Source organism: Malaya genurostris, chromosome 3, assembly GCF_030247185.1.
Source record: "Malaya genurostris strain Urasoe2022 chromosome 3, Malgen_1.1, whole genome shotgun sequence".
NCBI lineage: Eukaryota > Metazoa > Arthropoda > Insecta > Diptera > Culicidae > Malaya > Malaya genurostris.
In genome coordinates, this window is record NC_080572.1 from 27,659,375 (window position 1) to 27,684,762 (window position 25,388).

General features: G+C 36.3%; 1 protein-coding gene and 1 long non-coding RNA gene across 2 annotated transcripts; one reads left to right on the plus strand and one right to left on the minus strand.

The window, feature by feature from the left end:
• Positions 1-270: 270 nt before the first annotated feature.
• LOC131435106 (vang-like protein 1) lies at positions 271-11,935 on the minus strand. Its single transcript, XM_058602639.1, has one exon. It carries the CDS (start codon positions 11,349-11,351, stop codon positions 9,666-9,668), a length of 1,686 nt encoding a protein of 561 aa, XP_058458622.1. The 5' UTR covers positions 11,352-11,935; the 3' UTR covers positions 271-9,665.
• Positions 11,936-20,787: 8,852 nt separating this feature from the next.
• LOC131436555 (uncharacterized) lies at positions 20,788-21,692 on the plus strand. Its single transcript, XR_009230643.1, has 2 exons — positions 20,788-21,253; positions 21,309-21,692. It is a non-coding gene; the product is annotated as an uncharacterized LOC131436555 (long non-coding RNA).
• The last annotated feature ends 3,696 nt before the right edge of the window (positions 21,693-25,388 follow it).

Below are 25,388 nucleotides of genomic sequence, written 5' to 3' on the forward strand. Positions count from 1 at the left end.
CTAGCTGGGGAAGCAATTCTTAAAATAAAATATATTTTTGTCTAAAAACGCAAACCTACGTGAAATTTTGTATACTTTAAAAATATTGTAGAAAGATAATATTAAGGAGTCTTTCAAGGCAGCGGTAAATCGTTGCATTTCCTTTTCTTAAGTATTATTTTAAAATATACATTCAAATCATTAGGCATAACCTTGTTATCCATTGCGTGTTGATTCTTTTCAATATTATTATGAAAAGTACATGGCATTAAATCTAAGTAGGTTTATTAAAAAAAAAAATGATTTGTATAGATTATACACTAGGTTTTCTATCGTGATTTTCGTTGAATAGTGCAGACAGGGCACGTTTGTAATTCTAATTCTTATTTCAAATCTTAACCTTTCTTATGCTTATCAATCGCTTTGCTCGCTACCATTCTAATCTGATTGTAGATGTAAAAAACATTTTCAAGTCGAATGTATGTATGCAACTAAGTCAATTTTTACAGTACATGTAGAATGCATTCTCAGTATAGTATAGTTTCAATAGTTTACAAACTTGTGTGATCATTGGTCTTGGTGGATATCATTGTTTTTAATGTAACATTCATTGCATTTCATCGATTTATAGGCTTTTCTTTCTTCATTGCATCACTTTCGTTCTATTACTGTTTTCTGAACATTTTTAGACTACTTATATACAAAAACATTACATTCGTTTGGTGTGTACTTGATTAGTCTAGCTTGGCTGCATGTTGTATACGGCAGCACTGGGATTTATCGTTTGCTTCTTAATGACATGCATATAAATCTGATGGGAAAAAACCTAAACGTTTCATTTGCCATTTGTTTCTTAATTTGTATTAACTACGTAGATCTGAGTATTGTTTGAGTATTTCAGAAAATGCTTTACCTTAATCAACTAAAATTAAATGTATAATAGTATATTGTGAATACAGATGCTGTAAAGCTAAGCCAGTTGTTCGGTTAAATACGTTTAGTTGGAAAGTTTTTTTTTGTACGTCTCATTTAAGTACAATTATGCTATTACAGTCTCACAGGGTCACTATAATCAGTTCCTATGTATCAATAGATTATCTGTGCGTGAAATATTATTGTTTACGAAACTTCAACGTTTATTTCACTTAACATTACGTAAGTAACAATCTCCGGAATCATGCTTTCAGAGCTGTCGCTGGTTGATTCATGAGTACACTAATTGCTTCTGAAGATAGCGATCGCTCACCTCGATCAACAGGCAAACTACCTGTGTTGAATAAACTCACTTCCTCAATTGAATTATAATAAATCTTCGAAACCGCATCAGGCAATTTGGTTTCTTTTTGCTATTATTTTGCTGAATTACTTCATTCCATGGGTAGTTAACATGCGAATGAAGACGTCGGGAAACATATGAACGAAAACGTCGGCCGCCTCATTTTTTCTTGCCACCTTCTATTTTCAACTCAAAATCGATAAAAGCAGACCCTGTCAGCTTAGAGCGAAATCAATTTTCAGGTCAGCAACGCCATCGCACGGTATCACATTCAATATATCATGTCAATTGTATGGATGCGCAATTCTGCTATTCAGGCGCGCACGAATTTGATATCTCTCCCCTACTTCTATGTATGAGATTCGATACGGACTCGCTTCGAGCGTCGCTAGAACAGCAGTATTGAAAAAATTTTGAACTATTTTTTCTGCGGTATTGCTTCCTAGTGCATCCAATTTCATCACATCACAATTTCATTCATGGATAGAAAGTCGAGTATTCGAAAAAATAATATGACAACTCTACTATTGAGATGACTATTGGTACAATAGACCTAGTATCTTATATTCACTTAGCTTCATAAACGGAAACTAACTGGCAATATAGCCTTAGTTGCTGTGCCATCAAATCGGCGTCATCTCAAGTGAGGTGACGCCAACCAGAAAAAGAAGAAGAACAATTTACCAACAGCCTTGTTGACTTATGTTGTGCAAAAGCAGTAGTTGGTAGTAAGTTATTTTTTTTTGTGAAAAATAATATCTTAACATACATATTCAAACATATCTCACCCATATCGTAGAATTTCTGAGGAAAGTGTTTTGTAATGTCAGATCTCAACTAAGGACATCTTTGCATTTCCAAGTAAGACTATACAATGTCCCAGTTTAATATATGATTTACTACGAACCGCACATATAAGCCCGCGATCGCAAACTAGTTGTTTTTTTTCTGAATTTGATTGGGGTAAATTTAATACAACTAATCGATTATTGTCAATTGATTGTCATATTCCTAAACCAGGTTCAAAACAGAAACGATTTTCAGTTTAACGATGTTGAAACTAGGTTCGAAACTAGCTTCAAACAAGCGTTTAGGGTGGAAAATGGGCTAGGTTTGGCATCAAGCGAAAACGATATAAGAAGATTTAACACTTTATAAAAGAAGACGACAGGAACTAACCCAGCAGTTTAAGAAAGTCCATATTTTTTATTTACATTATGATTATTAATTAGTTAAGGTAGAATCTACGGTGCGACTTATAAAATTCTCATCAAAACCCTCCTTTAATTTATTTACAGATTATTGGATGTTTTTCAGTTAAGACATTGCACTTCGAAAAAAGTGTCGCTCAAGTAGAGTTGAACTTGATGTCTGAATCCCAAATTAAATAATTATACGTTTGTGTTATCCTCTGGAAAATAAGAATTCTATGCTCTGTCTTAATAACAAATTAGTTTAAATTAAAAACTAATATTAAGGTTGGCATTGCTAGGATTTTGATTCGTCGGACTAATTGCGTTATACTAGCGTAGATCTAAATACAAGGAGTAATATAACGGAGGTACACTGAGGTCTCTTTTTACGCGGGGGATACGTACCGGGTAAAAAAAAACTCCGTACTAAAGAAAAAAAAAGTTTGATGCCAAATATGTTAGAAATGCATGAAACTTCGGAAATCCGCGTAAAAAAGGCGCTTAAAAGAAACCGCATTAAAAAAAACGCATAAAATAGACCCCAGTGTGTAACGACCACTCTAATGTATTTTGGTCCGTCGTTCATATTTCTGGATGTAATCTAAATGAAGTACATCGTGTTTCAGTATTTTAATAATTATTCTATTCTTTTGAATATGTACTTCATTCTGATTACAACCAGAAATATGAATGCTGGACTAATATGTGTTAGAGTAACAAAAATACCTCCGTTACGCTATTCAGTGCATATATTTCTAAAGAAACGCATGTCAAGTTTAATGCAATTAATTGTAGATTGGATTGTTTTCCGATGACGGGGAAACTTCACGACAAATACTGTTGGCATTATTCTCTGAATTCAAAATTGTTACTCTCTGTTGGTAAGGTTTAGGTCAAGCTCACGTTATCGCTTTCCCCATATAAAAGTTTGTGATTTGGTTACAAATCATTTGGTCTTTGCTACCATGGGTATTACAATTTGCGGATAAAGAAAAGAAAGGAAACGCGCAATACAATTAACTAAGATTGATTAGCCATGTATCGATGATTCTCTATTATACCCTTCTCTGGCGGCTTATTCTCTTGATGGGAAAACGGAACAGAAGCCATAATATTCTCACACAGCAGGTAGATGAATCAAAACGAAGCGCATCATCGGATACAATGTGATGATGAGTTTATGATGTTATTCGATCTCTCCGGGTTAATTCTGACAGTGACGACAACCAATCGATGATAATTAGGCAGAGAACAGTACAATTAGGGACCCGACCGCAATAAAATCAGCATCAGCTGCTGCTTTGTTATATCTGCTGTTGATAGATTGGTACCTAAAATCGATAAACGGCTTCGGTTAAGGTCGATTCACTCACACATATGCACCCTCTGTCATTTCTCGTATCGGTACCGAGAAAACAAGTGAAAAATAAAATCGTTAGTGCCGGAATACGAGTCGACCCTTAAAAGCTATTTTACACATACAATCGAGTACGATTAAACATATCGATTATGTATTGTATTGTTTCAATGTTCAATATTGATTAGACTGCAAAAGACACAAATGAAAAATATCTGTGTTTAGGATCAAGTGATAACCATGTTTCCATGTGTTAGAAATGTGTGTATTATGTACTTCATATTTGATATGTATATCATAGATCTACACCCCATCCATACATATCACAAAAATGAAGATGGTACAATTTCTTGCACTTACAATGGGTAGTATGGATATCAATGGAACCAATCAAAGTTTAAGTGATAAAGATGAAGGTTATAGGTAACAATAGTCGTCGATCTTGTTCTGAAGAAAAAAGAATACTGTAGAATATTTCTTGGAAAAAATATTGATACATTTTGCAATTTGGGCAATAATATTAAATTGCGCATTCTAGCAATTGATTCCACCATTTTCATAAAAAGTAGTGTTTCAGTTGTCATTTGAAGAAGAAAAAAGTTTTGTTTCATCAAGACAATGCACCGTGTCACAAGTCGATGAAAACCATGCTGAAATTGAACGAATTGGGCTTCGAATTGCTCCCTCATCCACCGTATTCTCCAGATTTGGCCCCCAGTGACTTTTCCCTGTTCTCAGACCTCAAGAGAATGCTCGCTGGTAAAAAATTTAGAAGCAATGAAGAGGTAATCGCTGAAACTGAGGGCTATTTTGAGGCAAAGCACAAATCGTACTACAAAAATGGTATCGAAAAGTTGGAAGATCGCTATAATCGCTGTATCGCCTCTGATGGCAATTATGTTGAATAATAAAAACGAATTTTGACAAAAAAATGTGTGTTTCTATTAAACGATACGAACTTTTCAGCCGAACTGTTATATGTTCAGTGCCACCAATTTATCAAAGGCGCGTTTACAATTTGATTTCAAACATTCTATTTTTACAACAATATATGCTCAAACAAATGTAAAGCATATTTCGTCGATGTTTGATGGAAAATTGCATACATTCTTAGTTTTTGATTTGTTATTACATATTAGAAAGTTTAGCTACACTGCTTCAGTGCAACTGTAATGGATTACGCTAAGCAAAAATGAATGTTTTGTGGAAAAGCAGTTTTCCGAAAGAATAGATTTATTGCCTATGGCTTCTTCGAGCAAAGGTTTCTATCTCGCTGGAATTTTAACAAAAGGTATGCAAATCTTTATTTTGAATCAAAATCTGCAAGAGAAAATTCGTATAGAAATGTGTTAGTTGGGCATGCAATGTGTGGTAGAGTAAGGAAACTGAAACCAAATTATGTTTCACTAGCAGTTTTCAGCAAAATGGAAAAGGTTTCGTTCAAAGTTTTTACTTTTCTTGAATTGCCATTCTAAGCAGAAACGACTGATTTGTTTCATTTTAAACTATATGATAGTTCTCGGAATTTTTGACAATTTGAGGTACTTTCGAAAAAGGAATCTGGAAACAAAGACGGCTCGTTTGACAATTAACTGACATACTCTACAAATGTCCGTAACAATTTAGATCAATTCCCGAACCGGAAGTTGGATGCGAATAAAACTCACTAGATTGTAAGATTGTCTATGTTTGTGAAAATCGGTTTAGGCATATCTGAGAAAATGAATTAAGTGCTCTGGGAACTCCCGATCTATATATCCGGAACCAAATGTTTGGCCATTTGTATGTGTATATGGCTAGTTCAAAGGTTTTTTTTTTCATTTTTACATCATTATGTATAGAAACAAGCTCTAGAAATTACCATTTTTCTGCTTATAAATATGATATTCCGGAACCAGAAGTTAGATCATTAATTTGAATCTAATTTTGTGGAAATCTTCGAGAAAATTAAGTGCATAGTTTTATGCATCACATCATCACTGAAATTCCGGAACCGAAAGTGGAGTCGGGATGCAAATCTAAAATATTATATGGGAAAATATCACATTTTATTTTAATCTATGTTTGTGAAAATCAATATAGCCACCTACGAGAAAATTTATTTCACATTTGTGTTACACACGCACATACATTTTGTGATCTCGACGAACTGATTTGAATGGTATATGACATACTACCATCCGGGCCTCGGTTCAAAAGCCGTTTTTCAGTGTTTGCATATGGTTTCTATATGAGAAAGGCAAAAACAAGATGAATGTTCCCATTTTTGGGTTTTTAATTGCTATTTCCGGAACGAGAAATCGTCTATAGGTGAAGTCGGTTCGTTAAGCCATCAACAAACAAAGCCTGCAAACCAGTGGTCCGCGAATCATTCATATTAAAAAAATGTGTAAGCAATTGTTTCTACCAGTAGTGTTTCTGTATTGCTTCATATTCTATATAATAATGATTTTGAAACAAAATAATGATCATGCTGTCGTTCACTCAAAATTGCGTATCATTTCCCATTGAAACAACGTAAATTTCTAAATTTCAATTTTTATTTCACCTTCATTTTGCGATAGTTGGTGGAGCAATGAGAGCGCAAGTCAGTTGAATGCCGATGGTACGAGAGGTAATGGTGGGCTATCCTATGCGGACCACATGATCGCCATGGGATGGGACAACGTTATAGGTTGGGGTAGGAAAAAGACGTTATTGAAATGTTGTACTGTAGTCCCAAAAAAACATTATAAAAACCGGTTTTGATTCACCTTGTGGTGTAATGATGCCTTTCTCATATCAATCATAATATCATATATAATACTGTGGTATTATTCCAAATAATTTTCTTCCATTTTGGAAAGTATAACCGAAACCTGTTTGTTTGATTGAAGTAGTTCTGAGCACGATTTAGAATTTTTTCCGTTTTTCACCCTTTTAAGTGATTGTATAAATTTTTTAACTCCGTCTACCCTATATCTCCGTAACCTGAAGTCGGATCCGGATGAAATTAAGGATTTCCGACCACAGGACCTTTCATTTGATCAAAACTTTGTAAAAATCGGTCAAACCATCGCTGAGAAAAGTAAGTGTGATCCATTTGGGCAAATATGATAACTATTTCCGGAAATCGGAAAACGGGAACCAGGATAGCTGGAATCGGTTTGTTTGACTATCTACTGATAATGACTACCGATTGAAGTAGTCTTGAGGCCAGTTTAGATTTTTTTACGTTTCCTCTTTCGCCGCTCTAAGTGGTGGTATACCATTTTTAACATACTTTACCCTATCATTCCGAAATCGGAAGTCGGATTCAGATGGAATTAAGAAGTTTTGTAAATAGCACTAAGTCCATTCATTTGAACCTAAGTTTGTAAAACTTGGTAAGGCAGTGAGTAAGAAATTTAAAATTTTAATTTTTTCGCTAATCATCCTATAATTTCGGAATTGGTAGTCGGATCCAGCTGAAATTCAGCAGTTTCGTAAAGGACCATAAGACCATTTGAAACTAAGTTTGTGTAATTTGGTCGCGCCATCTCTGAGAAAAGTTGGTACACATGTTTTTATTTTTTTGCACTTATTACCCCATAACTCCGGAACCGGAAATTAGATAAAAAAATGGAAACTTACCTTAGGACCTAAATAGCTTTCATTTGAATTTAAGTTTGTTAAAATCGATTTAGCCATCTCCCAAAAAAAATGATACAATTTTTTTTTGCACATTTTGCTCCATATCTCTGGAACCGGATGTCGGATCCAAATAATATTCAGGAATGGTGTATGGGACCACAAGACCTTTCATTTGAATCCTGTGAAAATTGGTCCAGGTATCTCCGAGAAAAGCTAGTGCAAAAATACATTACATACACAAACAGACATTTTGCTAACTCGACGAGCCGTTCCAGATGCGAATTAGGAACAACTCGGAGGGAAGAAACTCATCGGTTCCCTGAGTGCCGTGCGACGATAACACGAACACGAGGATTTCAGGGGATTCCTTGAGCAATTCTAGGTGACGAAGAGAGAAAAGAGAAAACTTAATGTAGAGCCGACGTCGAATTCAGAGTTAAGAAGTCGGAAACGTTTGCGAAGGGTAAATTTCGATAGTAATTTTGTATATTAATAATAATAATAATATAATATCAATATATAACGTATATTATTCAACGATTTTTCGAATCAGATATTTCATTTTTTTCTGGTGAAAAACTTTCTGGTGTCTTATTACTGCTTATTCGTCGTGTAATTAAACACACAATATAGAAACTAACTTTCACTTGTTTACCCGACTATCCAAACTGTTTTTCAAAATATGGTGCTCATTTGATCAAAATATGGTGCTCATTTGATCAACTAATATCAATGTGATATTAGTTAGCAAACACAGAAACCCAAATAAGGATTGAACAAGTTTTAGTACAATTTATTTTTGAGTTGGTGGCCTATGCCCTAAAACTCTACCAGCAGTTAGAAATATCGGAAAAAAGGAACACCAAACTGCAATAACCTTTAATGCGAGGCGTAACAACCCACTTGAAGCCAGGACGAATTAACCACATTGTTAGATTCAAGGATAGAAAGATAAACGATTGTCCAAAACTTTTCTTAAACTGATGTACTAATCTATTTTAATTGTTTCTTCATTAGTCAATATTCGGCACGAACAATAAGTGTAAAACAGCATGTAACCAGCCCTCTATTATGTATCGATACGAATCTATATCGGACATGTGCGAAAACACCAATCGCAATATAAGGAGGAATATTTGCACCCGCCTCAGAGCCGAATCGGATCGGAAAGGTTTGAATAATCCTGTTCGACTCATAGGATAATAGTTTACACTTATTTCTGATAATTATAAGCCTTCTTTTCGAACTAACATCAGTTCAGAACGAATGCATTAATTTGTGATTCATTCCAAACGTATCAAGGTTTGAACTGGTGCCAATTACAGACGTAAGGCGGCTATCTTGAAATCACCCGACGACTAATTTCGAGTCTCCAGTCAAAACCAAATTTGCAATTAGTCTGGTCTGGAACTAAATTGATATCTAGTCCCATCCGACATTCGGGGAACGAGCCCGCTCATCATCCAAAGCCTTCCCCCACAAAATTTCAAGTCTGTTTTCTACGTCAATTTTAGGTGAAATAACGAAGATTGTATAGAATGTTTTGTAGTTGTTTATCACATAAAAGTGGTATTGTTGTCATTCAAATGTCGATTTTTTTGTCCTATATTTAACCTTGTTTAAACACAAGGATTCTCTTAACCTTACGATATTCACCTTGGTGAATACGATTTATTTGCTACTAAAATTATACCATCGAATCAAAACTTAGTATAGCGTATTTTCGGTGAAAATCATTTCCTTCGTTTTTTTTTGTGTAGATATCTGATGATTCTCGATGATATGCCAATCCCCTGAAGCTCATATTTCTGTTTTACGAATTTCTTTTATGTCTTCTTGCAAATTTTTGCTTGTTTAAGCGACGACGAATTCATTGACTGCGTAATGCAGTGAATGTCAATAGAGCGAGACACTTATCTTGAACGCAGCATAGAAAAATTCAGTGTCAGTTACAAGCATACTACGAAATTCAATAAATGCCAACGGAACCATGTCAAATCTCACTTTTGATCACACATAAATAAGCTTATTCGGATACAAAATTTTGTCGAAACATCCCACATTCCGAGGCACAACACTATAATTGCTTTCTTCCGTTTGTTCTTCTTCAAACCAAACGATCTTGAATTTTTCGACTGCGCCATTTACCAGCCAAAATCATGTTTAACCGCAAAAGAATCTCACTACGATCGCTTTGGTTCGGCCTGTCTTCGTAGTAATGTTTTGTGTTGCAAATTCTTTGAGGAGGTCACACGCTGGTTTCCGAGTTCAATTTCAGAATGAATTTGTTCGACTTAGGATCGACTACTTCTTCACTAATTGTGAAGTGTGGTATTTTGTTGACCGAAACGGTAAGCGAAACATCGTTCTGGATCAATTGAAACGTGCTACCATCCGAAATCGGCCGCGATAACAGTTCGTCACAAATCAAAGCCCAGTTATGATTTGTGCGTCTTTCCTTTTCGTGTTGGAGAACGGGAGATTCTACTAGGTATGGCTCCAAGAACGCTCGCGGGGACATATCGTTTTTGAGACAGTGTGCAAGATGTTTCAGTATCGACTCTATCGTATGACGTGGTTGTTGTCGAGTCACACGGAGGTACTTTTGTAGAGCACGTGCCATAGATGGAAAAATCGCTTGCGCCGCTTCCTGTGGATCCAATGGAATTACTGGAGCTTGTGGTTGTGGTTGGTCGTTTTGAAGACGTTTGATATGTGTGAAAGCTTCTTCGGCGGCCGTTACAAGACGTGCTCTCCGTTTTTTAACCCGTCGGTCATATTCATGTTCCTCGTAAAAACGTTCATTGTGTGACGAATCACGTCTGCGAGCATGTGCCGCTAATACAGCTCTAGATTGATTTTGCTGTTGAGCTGGAGTAGCACCATCAACTTCGTAATACTTAAATGAAGAAATAACTTTACGTTGAGATTTCGATACAGGTAATCGCTCTAGATACGGGTTATAGATCGTAAACTCAGTGTAGTAGCGTTGAAGCACCCACACAGCAGTCCGCTGAATACTAAGCTGTCCAATGCTGTAGCTGTGAGATTCTCCATCAGGACTCCGGATCACCTTAATATGGTAAATGGGTTGTAGATGTCGAATTTCTAGTAACACAACTGCCACATAATGAACAAAAAGTAGTGTATCCGTGAAATTAGTAGCATACGAAACCAAACCCTTATAATCCACCGCAGCAGAACCAGACACTATTGCCTTCGTTCCTTCCGTCACTTGAACTATGTAAAATAACCAGTAGGCAAACGTAGATATCAGAACTAGCAGTAATACTGCTGCTCTGAAGAAAAATATCCTTGGCATGATAGAGATAGGTTTTCTTGCAAAAACCGCCCACAAACCGATCGCAAGCAATAACATTCTTGCTGTCAATGAAACCAGCATTCCTTTACATTCTGCATTACAAGCCAAAAGCTGCAATCGCTCATTCTGAGTCAGCTCTAGATTGTCAAATGCGGATGGAAAGAATCCCATCTTTGGTAGAATTGCCATCACTAATGGACTTATGAAAGCTACAGTACATAACAACATCGATAAAGTCCTTTCCAGATATCGCTGACACGCAAATCCTATTCCTGTATCATCGGACATTTGCCAATAGCTGACGTCTTCCATAGATATGCTCTGCTCGGAGGTATTTCCTGTTATAGCGGTTGTATTTTCTCCCCAGGTTTCATCCTGTGGTAAAATTTGAACTTCTATCACTTCCTGTCCATCGCGGCTATCGTCACCAATGTTCACACTAGTTTGAAAAGGGGCCATATCCGGTCGTTTATTTCGCATATGATTATTTCTGTGAGAGTGTCTTGTTCGGTCTCTGTGAGATCCCAATGTGCTGCTATTGTTTCCTCCGTTATGTCCCCTGGATCGTCTCGTTTTACTGTTCGGTTCCGATTTGACTGATTCGTTTTCCATTGTTTATATTCGTTTAACCGTGTCGGCATCGACAGGCATTGGATAGTGGTCCAGGAATGCCAAAAAATCGAAGCACGGCTTCACTAGTTGGAAAATTATCATATGTAACGTAACACGATGAGTTCCCACGGTCAGTTTATAACAAATTCATTCCATTTGGCAAGAAAAAGAATTCTTGCTAACCTGCCTTTACAGTTACTTATGAACAGCTTTTCACTTGCTCTTTTCAGCATCTCCACACTTGCGAAAATAACTTTTCCACATTTTACAGTTTTGATTATCCTGTAAACATCACTTTATTGACACTTTGAATCTATGGAAAACCTCGTTAGTAGTATAAGTTTAATATTTAATTGCATCGTTTATATTTCCACATTTTCAATCCATTTCAAGATGCGGGTTTTCCGTAAATTGTAAACTACAGCAGTCCTTCATCAATATATGTACACATTTCTTGATTAAATTTCTTGAGTGAAACCAATGGTAAAAAAATAATCACTAATTTTTGATATCTGTAGGGTAAAAGATGTTTCCACCATCTTTGTTTCACATTTTCGGCACGAATCGTATCCTAAATGCAAACGCGGCAGCGGCACGCAGAAGAATGTGTGCTGGGAACAGAGATGCCAGGTAAAAATTTCAAATAGAATTTCAGACAGGGTTGCAAAAGTCTGTGAATCTGAAAATTGTCTGCGGAATTTCATATCTCTACAAAATATGACACACATATGGCTTGGCGAGCAAAAACAAAACAGTGCAGTCAATTGAAAAGTCTTTAAATTTGGACAGAAGTCAGCGATAAACTCGAATTTCAAAAGTCTGCAACAAGAAATATCTGCAGCACTTCATAAGCAATCTGCAAATTTGTAGCAAAATTGGCATCTCTGGCTGTGAAGAAAGAGAAAATCTCGGTTAATCTTTCAAAAGGGCGTATAAGCAAGTGACAGTTTCTCTTTGTTTACTTTCTCTTTTATTAATTACCAAGCGGTTTCACCGTTTATCACTCAACTCTTTGCATGAAATGATACCCGAAACTTTCGACTTTCAAACAGAATAGTGATATCAAAGAAAATCTTTTTAATCACATCACAATAATCGAAAGAGAGAGTGATTGAAGATAAACTGTCACTTATATACGCTTATACGCCCTAATGAAAAATCGAACGATAAATGCGAATGACGGGTCCACCCGCTTGTGAGGAATTCTGGCAACCGTCAGAAGGCTGACTGCCTTCCGGCTGCTGTCAAAATTGTCCAGACGAAATTGCGTCATTATCTGGCCATATGTGTCTTGTTTATTTCTCTCTTCCTTGTTTTTAATTCGACTTCATTTGATATTCGTCAACCTCGCATGTGCATACAAAAAACGAATCTTGAGACGAGTTAAATGAGATTGAAATATGGGTATGTTGGGTAGTGAGAAAGCACTGTTATTGGCAGCAAACGTTTTCCATAATTATTATTATGAAGGGTTGCCTTTCATGCGTACTTTTTAAAGAAAAAATGAAACCATGACGCTAAAAATGTAGAACCGATTCAAAACGGTTCTGCCATTCTTGTATGGAAAGAATCTGACAGAAACAGAACCTAACCGCTAGACGAAATTCTCTGCCGGAAACGGTTGTTGCATTGTTACCAGACTTTTGCCGGAATTCTGTCAGAAAAATAGCTGCAAACATAGCCAGCCGTCTGGGGGGAAATCTACCCGCCGCGCACAAGCCCACATTATCGAAATGACGGAATGAGCAATGAATTCTTACTCGACTGCATGATTTTTTAGTGCTCGATCGGTTCAGTGCTAGAATTTTCGCCTGAGCTGGCTGCTTATCAACCTGATTGACAGTGACATTATAAATGTCATTGAATATTCGCTCATTTTATGAATGTGTTAGTGTAAAATTTAGGCGACTAAAGCCCAGAGATGCCAGGTCTGCAGATTTGTCTGTAAATCTGCAGATTTAGGGTATAGTGCTGCAGACATTTTTTGTTGTGCAGACTTTTACAGACTTTTGAAATTCTCGCAAACTTTTGCAGATTTTTGAAATTCTCACAGACTTTCGTCTATATTTACAGACTTTTGAAATTTCCGGGACCTTTTCTTTTTTTTTTTTTTTTTGCTCGCCAAGTCAGTTTTGCGTGTCATACTTTATAGAGAAATTGCTGCCAGCAAGACATACTTCTGACTGCAGATTTTTTTTCAGATTTACAGACCCTGTCTGCAGATATTTGAAATTTTTACCTGGCATCTCTGCTAAAGCCATTTCACTACACTCCAGCTAGAGGAATGGATGATGCTGACTAAGGTAGGCCGTTTTGTTATTTTTCCAGCAAATTTCAACAGTTCATGTTGGAATTCTAAGAAGAACTGGTTATTTACTAGTTCTGTATAGCCGAAAAACATGAAGATTTAAATTTTTATATGAGTTATATGATGTTTTCGTTTAAAAATAAACTGAAAATTAGCACGAAAACGTGCAAAATCGGGAAAGAAGAAGAAGAAGACGAAATGACATTTGAGTCCGCATCTTCTCACTCAATTCCGAATGATTTCCGAATCAACCGGTTGTAGGCGAAATTCATTCGGAATCGGTTGTTGCACTGGAGTTGGAATTGATTCGGAATTCCATATGATTTCCACATGGAATTCCGAATGAAAATTTCTCGCCGATTCGGAATTGAAAGGAATTGAAGAAATACCGATAATTCACGGATCATACAGATAAATACCGATTTTGGTTTTTAGCTTGAATAGACATGAGAAAAGGTTGTCGTGGGACCTTTTTTTGCGCAAAATACTGATTTTTGGAAAAATGGCCTGGCAGCGCTAACCTGAAGCGGCCCTTTCACGACCATTAAAAATGTCATTACTAAAAAGCGACCCTTACACGAGACAATATTATTGTCAATACAAGGAGTATTGACAATACTTTTGATCGTGTAATGGAGACTTCATTGGATTGACGAAAATATTGTCAAAAAAATCAAAACTGCTTATCAATCCAACAATACTTTCTCTCCAGAGAGAAACTGTTAAATATGCGCAATAATCTCTTCTCTCTATATTTTAATATTCATTTGCAATAATTGAAGCTCCAAACGCTTGATTTTTTCGAAACATGCAGACTCAAGTTACCAAGTCAATTGGATTGACGGTATTGACAATACTTTGGATTGACAATAATATTGTCACGTGTAAGGGCTACACGCTTAAAAATAGTTACTCAAAAATAAGTAAGATCTCACTCATCTACAGAAAAAGTGGAACAACTCTAATTTAGAGTAACTCCAAAGTTACTCAAATTTGAGTTCTTCCACTGGAAACGGTATTTGGGTAAAATCTACTCATTTACTGAGTAATACTTAATTTGTACGTGTACCAAAAATAGAGTAACTATCACTCAAATTTTGAGTGAAATTTTATTTCACATATACCAAATTTGCAAAAAAATTGCTCCTTTTCTGAGTGTATTGTATTAAAATATTAAGTAATTGAACTCAATACTATATCAAGTGGTGGTCGCTTGGAGTTGTGTGTCAATCGCAAATTAACATACATGTCAGTTATGCTCAGGCACCAATTATACACTTATTCTTCATAAATGACATTTGAGCATATTCGCTTCCATTCTAAAGCACAACACGGAGTTCATCATTCCGGTTTTTGCAGACACAACACCGTTTGTGTTAAGCGACTCACCCTCGAAACACGCGATCTCACTAACAAAAAATACAACCTGTTGCTACAAATGGTTATTACAACTTTTAGACTGATCTTGCGAATAGTGACAGAAAAACGAATTCTTCCGTTAAACTCAAATTTAGAGTAGAAGTTACTCAATATCATTGATGATAACTACTCAATTTTTGACGTCCATGTATCATTTGAAAATGAGTAACTAGTACTCAAACCGACGACACGACCAGGCACTCCGAAGCAAAATCGAAATAAAAAGTGTCTGTGAGTGATTTTCCGTCAGTTACCACAAATTTAGCGGCCCCTTGATAATGATAAAATTATTCTTTTTAGGCAACACTGTTCTGGTTGCTATGCGTTATTTGTCAAGGAACCGCAATTATAGAAATAAACAAACAAACTGGAAAACTACCCCGTTCCATTGAAACGAAAATGCAAGAAAAAAAAGGATTAATTTCGGAATAAAGCGATCTATTCTCTTGTGTGCAGCCACATATTTCCAAATCTGTTGCAATAAAATGGACATAAGACGAAACTGAATTTTTTATAATGTGTATTTGCTAATAATCAAGTAAAATTACTGTTTCTAAAACTCGAAAAAAAAAAAACGTGGAGCAGGATGTTTATTTCGTTTATTATGCATTCAATTGAGACCAAAAACATTATTTCGTAATACTAGAAGAACCCTTACAGAAGTTTAAATCAATGGGAAAAGAACGATAATGAAATTGCTGCGTTCTGTGATGTCGATTTGAAACACCAGTATTAAATTTAAGCTATTTTCAAAGATCCTTTATACATTGAATCAGTAACAATAAAATGCATTTATTTATGTTATTTCTCTGCTAAATCATGCTTAAAAGCTTGATTGTTTTCCATGAAGATCTTTATTGGAGATGCGTTTCAAGTCTTCTCAAGAGAATTTTCCAAGAATTATCCAGATGTCATACTAAAACAATTCTAGGGTCAGCAAAAGTCATAAAACAAAAGTTTGTCTCAATTGCGCGAAAAAATAGTAATGCTGATGATACGATCTTAGAAGAAATTCTTAGTCGCAAAATTTGAAGATTTTATGAAAACTATGCAATAGTTTCAATTCATTTTTGAATTTTTCTAATGGTGTGAGATGCTGATGTAGTTGATTGGTAACTGCTTTCGTATCAAATTTCCGGTGCATACAATTACTGGTTGTGCAAATAAAATAATATAACATATTCGTATCGCAAAAACATAGCGCTTCACCTAACTTTTAAGGGCCGATTCTTGTGTTTAGACACAGCGCGACTGGTATGCATCGATTCCGAGTTAGTTTTGTTTATCTACCTAAACATGTTTTTGAATGACAGTATCCAAGGTATCTGTTATTCGAAATCAATAATTTATCAAATCGAGTTGCCAGTTTCAACAAATTTTCAAGTAATTTTGTTCTGACATTTCGAGTTACTGAGGGGTAGTTGGATTTGCGATACAGTTTTAATAGACGAGTGGCAGGTCGTGTCGTCGCTCAAACTCTGAGTAACTTTTTCTAAGCGTGTAGTAAAGATGAATTCTCCACACTGAAAGAAATTACCTGCCACAAGTCCTTTTAATGCGCATGATACTAAGATTGCTCACAATGGCTAATGCAATAAGTTGACGTAGGCAATTATAAGTGACGTGGAAATTATGCTTCTATCATATTTGCACCGTATGATATAATGCGGTCTATAATTTTTGGAAGATACTAAGATATTGATAAGAATAGATATTCAAACTATCTTGAGATAAAATTAATTGCGTTGCATATTGTAAAAAAGAACACTGATTATTCAAGATGAAAATTATTTATTTAACAAAGTAAAATTATATTTATTCAAATTTCAATTTGGTTTATTTTTGCATACGATTTATAATTAAATTATGTGGCTGGAACCAGGAAGGCAGTGTTTTCAAACTATTTGGATCTCTTGCCATTTTGATAGTTTTTTCGAGTTTTGACCTGCTTCTCGAAGTTGGTCGTACATTTGCTGTTGATAAAACGGTCTATGATAATTGAATGATTTATTGGCAATTTTATGAAAATCCACTTACACTGACTGCACCATATGTTATCGAATATGTCATTTTTCTATGAAATAAGTTTCGAACTGCAAAACATGTTCCGACACTGGTCGTATTATCTATCAATAAACTTCAAATGGCTGTATGCGGTCGTCCATTTCAAAGTTTGACGTACGGAAAATTATTTAGGTTTATTTTCCACTGGAAATAATTTCAACAAAAGAATTAATACCTTATGATAAAAAAAGAACCGGAATTTTCATTTTAAAATTCCCGCCCTTGTTCAATCGGTAAACTTTTATTCTCTAAACGTTGGCAACACTTTTATACACATTCTGTCAAATTTTGACGTATATCGTACGATTAGTTTTTGTTTGGCGTCTATACAAAGAAGTTGAAAAATTTTCGTGTGGCGATTTTTAAATGGATGAAAATTTAGAACAACGTGCGTGCATCAAATTTTGTGTTGCAAATGGACATAAGTGTTCCGAAACGTTGAAAATGTTAGAAAAGGCCTTTGGTTAATCGTGTCTAGGAAAAACACAGACATACGAGTGGTATAAACGCTTCAAAGGTGGTCGTACAAGCTTGGATCATGATGATATCCCTGGCCGCCCAACAACATCTATTACTGAAGAAAACATTGAATCGGCGAAGCAAATCGTGTTGCAAAATCGTTCTGTACCGATTAGAGAGATTGCTGTGTTATTGGGCATCTCTTATGGACCAGCCGAACACATTTTAACTGATGTTTTGGGTTTGAAACGCATCCTCGGCTGGTGCCAAAAAAGCTGAATTTCATTCAAAAACAGCGTCATGTTGATGTGGCCAAAGAGATGATTTTTGGCCAAAAACTCAACCAATATCATCATAAAGCACCGTACCAAAGACATCATATTAACAAGATATCCAGCTCTCACATTTCCTGAACACATCTTTGGCAACATCCTTTTTTGCGAGCATGGCGCCCTCAGGCGAGTCCGCATCGAATCTCGTACATAGAAGTAGGGGAGAGAAATGTCAAATTCGTACGCGCCAAAATAGCAGTACTGCACACCCCATTGACATGACATGTTGAATGAGACGCCGTGCGATGGCGTTGCTGAACTGAAGATTGATTTCGCTCCAAGCTGACAGGGTCTGACCGTACTCTTCAGATATGGCCCCGTGTGACTTTTTCCTCTTCTCCAGACTCAAATTGCCATTGCGGGGAACGCGTTTTGAGACCATAGATATCATAAAAGAGAATTCGCTGCGTGAACTAAAGGCTATACCTTCGGCGGCCTATAAAACTTGTATGGAAAATTGGATCAAGCGTTGGCATGCATGTATTGCCGCAGGAGGAGAGTACTTTGAAGGTGATAATAAAGAAATTTATTGAAAATTTAAATTTTGCGTTTTTTAATAAAGTTCCGGTTCTTTTTTGATCATAAGGTATTAGAATTTTCATTGGAAGATTTATTTCAGTGTCGGAAAATAACCATCGATCTGTCAAAAATAACCATGCCCTCGAACAGGGTTGTTTTTGACAACTCCAAAATAACCGCTCGAGTGTCATATATTTCAACCAAAAGTTAAAATTAACCGCGAAATGGTTCACAGCCTTAGTAGAAAACGTTTAGCCTTAAGCTGTAGATATAGTGGGCGCGAGAAGCGAAACCGAGCTGGTGACTAACATTGGCAAATCAAAAGCGAGAATGATACTAGTAGCGAATCAAAGCGACTCTTTTAGAGTACAAGTGAGAAATCGGCCCAGCTTTCACTCTGACAGGGTCCCTCTGTTTTGATGTAAGCACGTTTCCTGCTTAGGTCAGCACCAACCTCTGTTCAGCTTCTCGCGCTCACTCTGTCTGCAGCCTAAGGCTAAACCGACGACACGACCAGGCACTCCGAAGGAAAAGCTGAATAAAAAGTGTTCGTGAGTGATTTACCGTCAGTTACCAAAAATATAGCGACCCCTTGATAATGATAAAAATAATTTTCTATAGCAACACTGCTTAAGTTTCCACGAACTTGTTACCAAGGAGCCCTCTAATAAATAAACAAACCTTTTGAGAAAGTTTTGAAACGGTTATATTATTTTAAATTGTGTGCCATCAGCGTCAAATCGATAAAAACTAAAGATTATTCTAAAGAAATCGAGAATGTACGTAGCTGTTCAAGGTGCCGCGAGCCATCGGCCGGGGACTCGTCCCTCTGGGGACGTTCAACGTGACTGGTGACAGATTCAGAAACTCTCACAACAAACAAGTTTAACTTTTTGGATTTGAACCAACCGAACTGGGACTGGAACTGGGTGCCCAATATCCAAATTTGACATGACAGACATGCGTCATCTTATATCATCATCATTGCTATCCAGTAGCTCTACCTGTAATGTAGTGTTATCAAACTCATTCATGATGCTGGTCATTCTTTTCAGGAATATCCAATCGAGTTTCCAAAACATCACTATAGCTTAATATATTGTCATCAAACTAGGAATTTATTGCCAGTCTGCACCGAATAAACGAAGAAATTTATTGTTTGAATGTATCCGAAATGACATTTGACTACTTCAACAAGTTCCAGATGCCTTACGGGAAATCGTAGTTACTGACTATTTTCAGCTTGCGAATAAATTATCAAATTATTTGAAGCAAACTTGTTTTTATGGGTGTTTACAATGTGCACTTAAGAACCTATAATTTTGATCAGATCCTAAAAAGCTTGATTCCCGCACTTTTCAAGTGTCTTTCATGTTCATCAAATTTTACATATGTTTTGCGAAGGTCTCAAAATAACAGAGCAAAAGTAGAGGAGTTTCTCGAATGTTTGAAATATGACAGCGTATTGTTTTACAACATGTACGCTGATCAGCAACGAGGATTGAACGATTTGGAACAAACTCAGATGTGCAAATATACAAAGATTTGTGGAACAATTGAAATAGTTTTACTTTCAAAAGTCGTTAGAAAGAGCAAATATGAATTCGGTTTATATGTGTATTCGTACCTGTATACGAAATGCGATTCTGGAATGGATTAAAAAATAAAGCCCAAATATTTAAGTATCTTTGATTTACTGCACTCGAATTTCATGCATCTCGTAGAATAGTACGAATATACCGGATCGATTGTTTTATCGTTTATATTTCGATACTTAATTTCGATAATTGGACTGATAAAAAGTTTCGGAACAGAGGTACGGTACAGCAACCTGATTGCGCTGGCCTTACAAGAATTTTTTCAGATGTTCGAGCCCCAGCTGAACTAATCGATCCACTGCCCTGACGTTTAATGATGCTGCAGAACTTGCAACTTGCCGCGAAATAAGGATTTTCCACTCGAGGCAGTTAGTTTTGTTTACATTACTCAAGTCTTCAATAAGCGGTAACCAAGGTTTCGTTAATTGTTATTTAAAATCAATAATTTATCAATTTGTGTTACCAGTTTTAATAATTTTTCAGGTGATTTCGTTTTGACATTACCAGTTACTGAGGGGTACTTAAATTTGCGAAACAGTTTCGATAGACGAGTGGCAGGTCGTGTCGTCGGCTAAACGCTGCTATGATGAGAGTTGCAGTTTCATCTGTCATAATTCCAGGAAATACGAATTTCAATTTAAATAATGATTTTTGATCCATTCTGCCCACGGTTACAATGTTCAAACATTTTTCCATTCGTTTGATCATAAATGTTTTTACCAATAATATTGCTTTCTCACTACCAAACATTACCATATTTCAATCTCATTTACCTCGTCTCAAGATTCGTTTTTTGTACGTACATGCGGGATTGACGAATATCAAATGAAGTCGAATAAAAAAAAGAAAAAAGAAATAGAGGGAAATAAACAAGACACGTACGGCAAAATAATGACGCAATTTCGCCTGAATAGTTTTGACAGCAGCCGGAATGCAGCCAGCCTTCTGACGGTTGCCAGAATTCCTCACAAGCGGGTTTATTTTATCGCATTGAATGAAATTTCATTCAAAATGTGGCTGACGTTTTCTTTCAGTGTTATTTGTGATGTTTTTCCATTTCAATCATTTTCTATAATATAATCTGCCAACTCTTATATTCATGGAAAATTGCATGGATTGCATCAGTTTAAATCAGAGTTGAATACGGTTGGAGTGAAAATATCAAAAAAAAAAATTTAAAATTAGGGTTTCGTTATTTTCAAAGTATGAATCAAAGTTAAAATACCTACCTCTAGAGTAATTTGTATTTCATTTCCAGTATTTGTTTTGTGAATGATGAATCACACTATGAATATTCTCGATACTACTATTGCCGGATCGACGGAAATGGATGATTTTATACCGCGGGACTATCAGCGGCAAATGAAGGAGATCTGTTTAAGAAAAAATACGATCATTTATCTTCCCACTGGAGCCGGAAAAACTCACGTCGCTCTTATGGTTATAAAAGCTATGGCCTTAGCTTAGAAGAAATTCTTAGTCGCAAAATTTGAAGATTTTATGAAAACTATGCAATAGTTTCAATTCATTTTTGAATTTTTCTAATGGTGTGAGATGCTGATGTAGTTGATTGGTAACTGCTTTCGTATCAAATTTCCGGTGCATACAATTACTGGTTGTGCAAATAAAATAATATAACATATTCGTATCGCAAAAACATAGCGCTTCACCTAACTTTTAAGGGCCGATTCTTGTGTTTAGACACAGCGCGACTGGTATGCATCGATTCCGAGTTAGTTTTGTTTATCTACCTAAACATGTTTTTGAATGACAGTATCCAAGGTATCTGTTATTCGAAATCAATAATTTATCAAATCGAGTTGCCAGTTTCAACAAATTTTCAAGTAATTTTGTTCTGACATTTCGAGTTACTGAGGGGTAGTTGGATTTGCGATACAGTTTTAATAGACGAGTGGCAGGTCGTGTCGTCGCTCAAACTCTGAGTAACTTTTTCTAAGCGTGTAGTAAAGATGAATTCTCCACACTGAAAGAAATTACCTGCCACAAGTCCTTTTAATGCGCATGATACTAAGATTGCTCACAATGGCTAATGCAATAAGTTGACGTAGGCAATTATAAGTGACGTGGAAATTATGCTTCTATCATATTTGCACCGTATGATATAATGCGGTCTATAATTTTTGGAAGATACTAAGATATTGATAAGAATAGATATTCAAACTATCTTGAGATAAAATTAATTGCGTTGCATATTGTAAAAAAGAACACTGATTATTCAAGATGAAAATTATTTATTTAACAAAGTAAAATTATATTTATTCAAATTTCAATTTGGTTTATTTTTGCATACGATTTATAATTAAATTATGTGGCTGGAACCAGGAAGGCAGTGTTTTCAAATTATTTGGATCTCTTGCCATTTTGATAGTTTTTTCGAGTTTTGACCTGCTTCTCGAAGTTGGTCGTACATTTGCTGTTGATAAAACGGTCTATGATAATTGAATGATTTATTGGCAATTTTATGAAAATCCACTTACACTGACTGCACCATATGTTATCGAATATGTCATTTTTCTATGAAATAAGTTTCGAACTGCAAAACATGTTCCGACACTGGTCGTATTATCTATCAATAAACTTCAAATGGCTGTATGCGGTCGTCCATTTCAAAGTTTGACGTACGGAAAATTATTTAGGTTTATTTTCCACTGGAAATAATTTCAACAAAAGAATTAATACCTTATGATAAAAAAAGAACCGGAATTTTCATTTTAAAATTCCCGCCCTTGTTCAATCGGTAAACTTTTATTCTCTAAACGTTGGCAACACTTTTATACACATTCTGTCAAATTTTGACGTATATCGTACGATTAGTTTTTGTTTGGCGTCTATACAAAGAAGTTGAAAAATTTTCGTGTGGCGATTTTTAAATGGATGAAAATTTAGAACAACGTGCGTGCATCAAATTTTGTGTTGCAAATGGACATAAGTGTTCCGAAACGTTGAAAATGTTAGAAAAGGCCTTTGGTTAATCGTGTCTAGGAAAAACACAGACATACGAGTGGTATAAACGCTTCAAAGGTGGTCGTACAAGCTTGGATCATGATGATATCCCTGGCCGCCCAACAACATCTATTACTGAAGAAAACATTGAATCGGCGAAGCAAATCGTGTTGCAAAATCGTTCTGTACCGATTAGAGAGATTGCTGTGTTATTGGGCATCTCTTATGGACCAGCCGAACACATTTTAACTGATGTTTTGGGTTTGAAACGCATCCTCGGCTGGTGCCAAAAAAGCTGAATTTCATTCAAAAACAGCGTCATGTTGATGTGGCCAAAGAGATGATTTTTGGCCAAAAACTCAACCAATATCATCATAAAGCACCGTACCAAAGACATCATATTAACAAGATATCCAGCTCTCACATTTCCTGAACACATCTTTGGCAACATCCTTTTTTGCGAGCATGGCGCCCTCAGGCGAGTCCGCATCGAATCTCGTACATAGAAGTAGGGGAGAGAAATGTCAAATTCGTACGCGCCAAAATAGCAGTACTGCACACCCCATTGACATGACATGTTGAATGAGACGCCGTGCGATGGCGTTGCTGAACTGAAGATTGATTTCGCTCCAAGCTGACAGGGTCTGACCGTACTCTTCAGATATGGCCCCGTGTGACTTTTTCCTCTTCTCCAGACTCAAATTGCCATTGCGGGGAACGCGTTTTGAGACCATAGATATCATAAAAGAGAATTCGCTGCGTGAACTAAAGGCTATACCTTCGGCGGCCTATAAAACTTGTATGGAAAATTGGATCAAGCGTTGGCATGCATGTATTGCCGCAGGAGGAGAGTACTTTGAAGGTGATAATAAAGAAATTTATTGAAAATTTAAATTTTGCGTTTTTTAATAAAGTTCCGGTTCTTTTTTGATCATAAGGTATTAGAATTTTCATTGGAAGATTTATTTCAGTGTCGGAAAATAACCATCGATCTGTCAAAAATAACCATGCCCTCGAACAGGGTTGTTTTTGACAACTCCAAAATAACCGCTCGAGTGTCATATATTTCAACCAAAAGTTAAAATTAACCGCGAAATGGTTCACAGCCTTAGTAGAAAACGTTTAGCCTTAAGCTGTAGATATAGTGGGCGCGAGAAGCGAAACCGAGCTGGTGACTAACATTGGCAAATCAAAAGCGAGAATGATACTAGTAGCGAATCAAAGCGACTCTTTTAGAGTACAAGTGAGAAATCGGCCCAGCTTTCACTCTGACAGGGTCCCTCTGTTTTGATGTAAGCACGTTTCCTGCTTAGGTCAGCACCAACCTCTGTTCAGCTTCTCGCGCTCACTCTGTCTGCAGCCTAAGGCTAAACCGACGACACGACCAGGCACTCCGAAGGAAAAGCTGAATAAAAAGTGTTCGTGAGTGATTTACCGTCAGTTACCAAAAATATAGCGACCCCTTGATAATGATAAAAATAATTTTCTATAGCAACACTGCTTAAGTTTCCACGAACTTGTTACCAAGGAGCCCTCTAATAAATAAACAAACCTTTTGAGAAAGTTTTGAAACGGTTATATTATTTTAAATTGTGTGCCATCAGCGTCAAATCGATAAAAACTAAAGATTATTCTAAAGAAATCGAGAATGTACGTAGCTGTTCAAGGTGCCGCGAGCCATCGGCCGGGGACTCGTCCCTCTGGGGACGTTCAACGTGACTGGTGACAGATTCAGAAACTCTCACAACAAACAAGTTTAACTTTTTGGATTTGAACCAACCGAACTGGGACTGGAACTGGGTGCCCAATATCCAAATTTGACATGACAGACATGCGTCATCTTATATCATCATCATTGCTATCCAGTAGCTCTACCTGTAATGTAGTGTTATCAAACTCATTCATGATGCTGGTCATTCTTTTCAGGAATATCCAATCGAGTTTCCAAAACATCACTATAGCTTAATATATTGTCATCAAACTAGGAATTTATTGCCAGTCTGCACCGAATAAACGAAGAAATTTATTGTTTGAATGTATCCGAAATGACATTTGACTACTTCAACAAGTTCCAGATGCCTTACGGGAAATCGTAGTTACTGACTATTTTCAGCTTGCGAATAAATTATCAAATTATTTGAAGCAAACTTGTTTTTATGGGTGTTTACAATGTGCACTTAAGAACCTATAATTTTGATCAGATCCTAAAAAGCTTGATTCCCGCACTTTTCAAGTGTCTTTCATGTTCATCAAATTTTACATATGTTTTGCGAAGGTCTCAAAATAACAGAGCAAAAGTAGAGGAGTTTCTCGAATGTTTGAAATATGACAGCGTATTGTTTTACAACATGTACGCTGATCAGCAACGAGGATT

Bases quoted from the DNA above. Each gene is read 5' to 3' on its own strand.
- LOC131435106 (XM_058602639.1), bottom strand. From the start codon at position 11,351: ATGGAAAACGAATCAGTCAAATCGGAACCGAACAGTAAAACGAGACGA.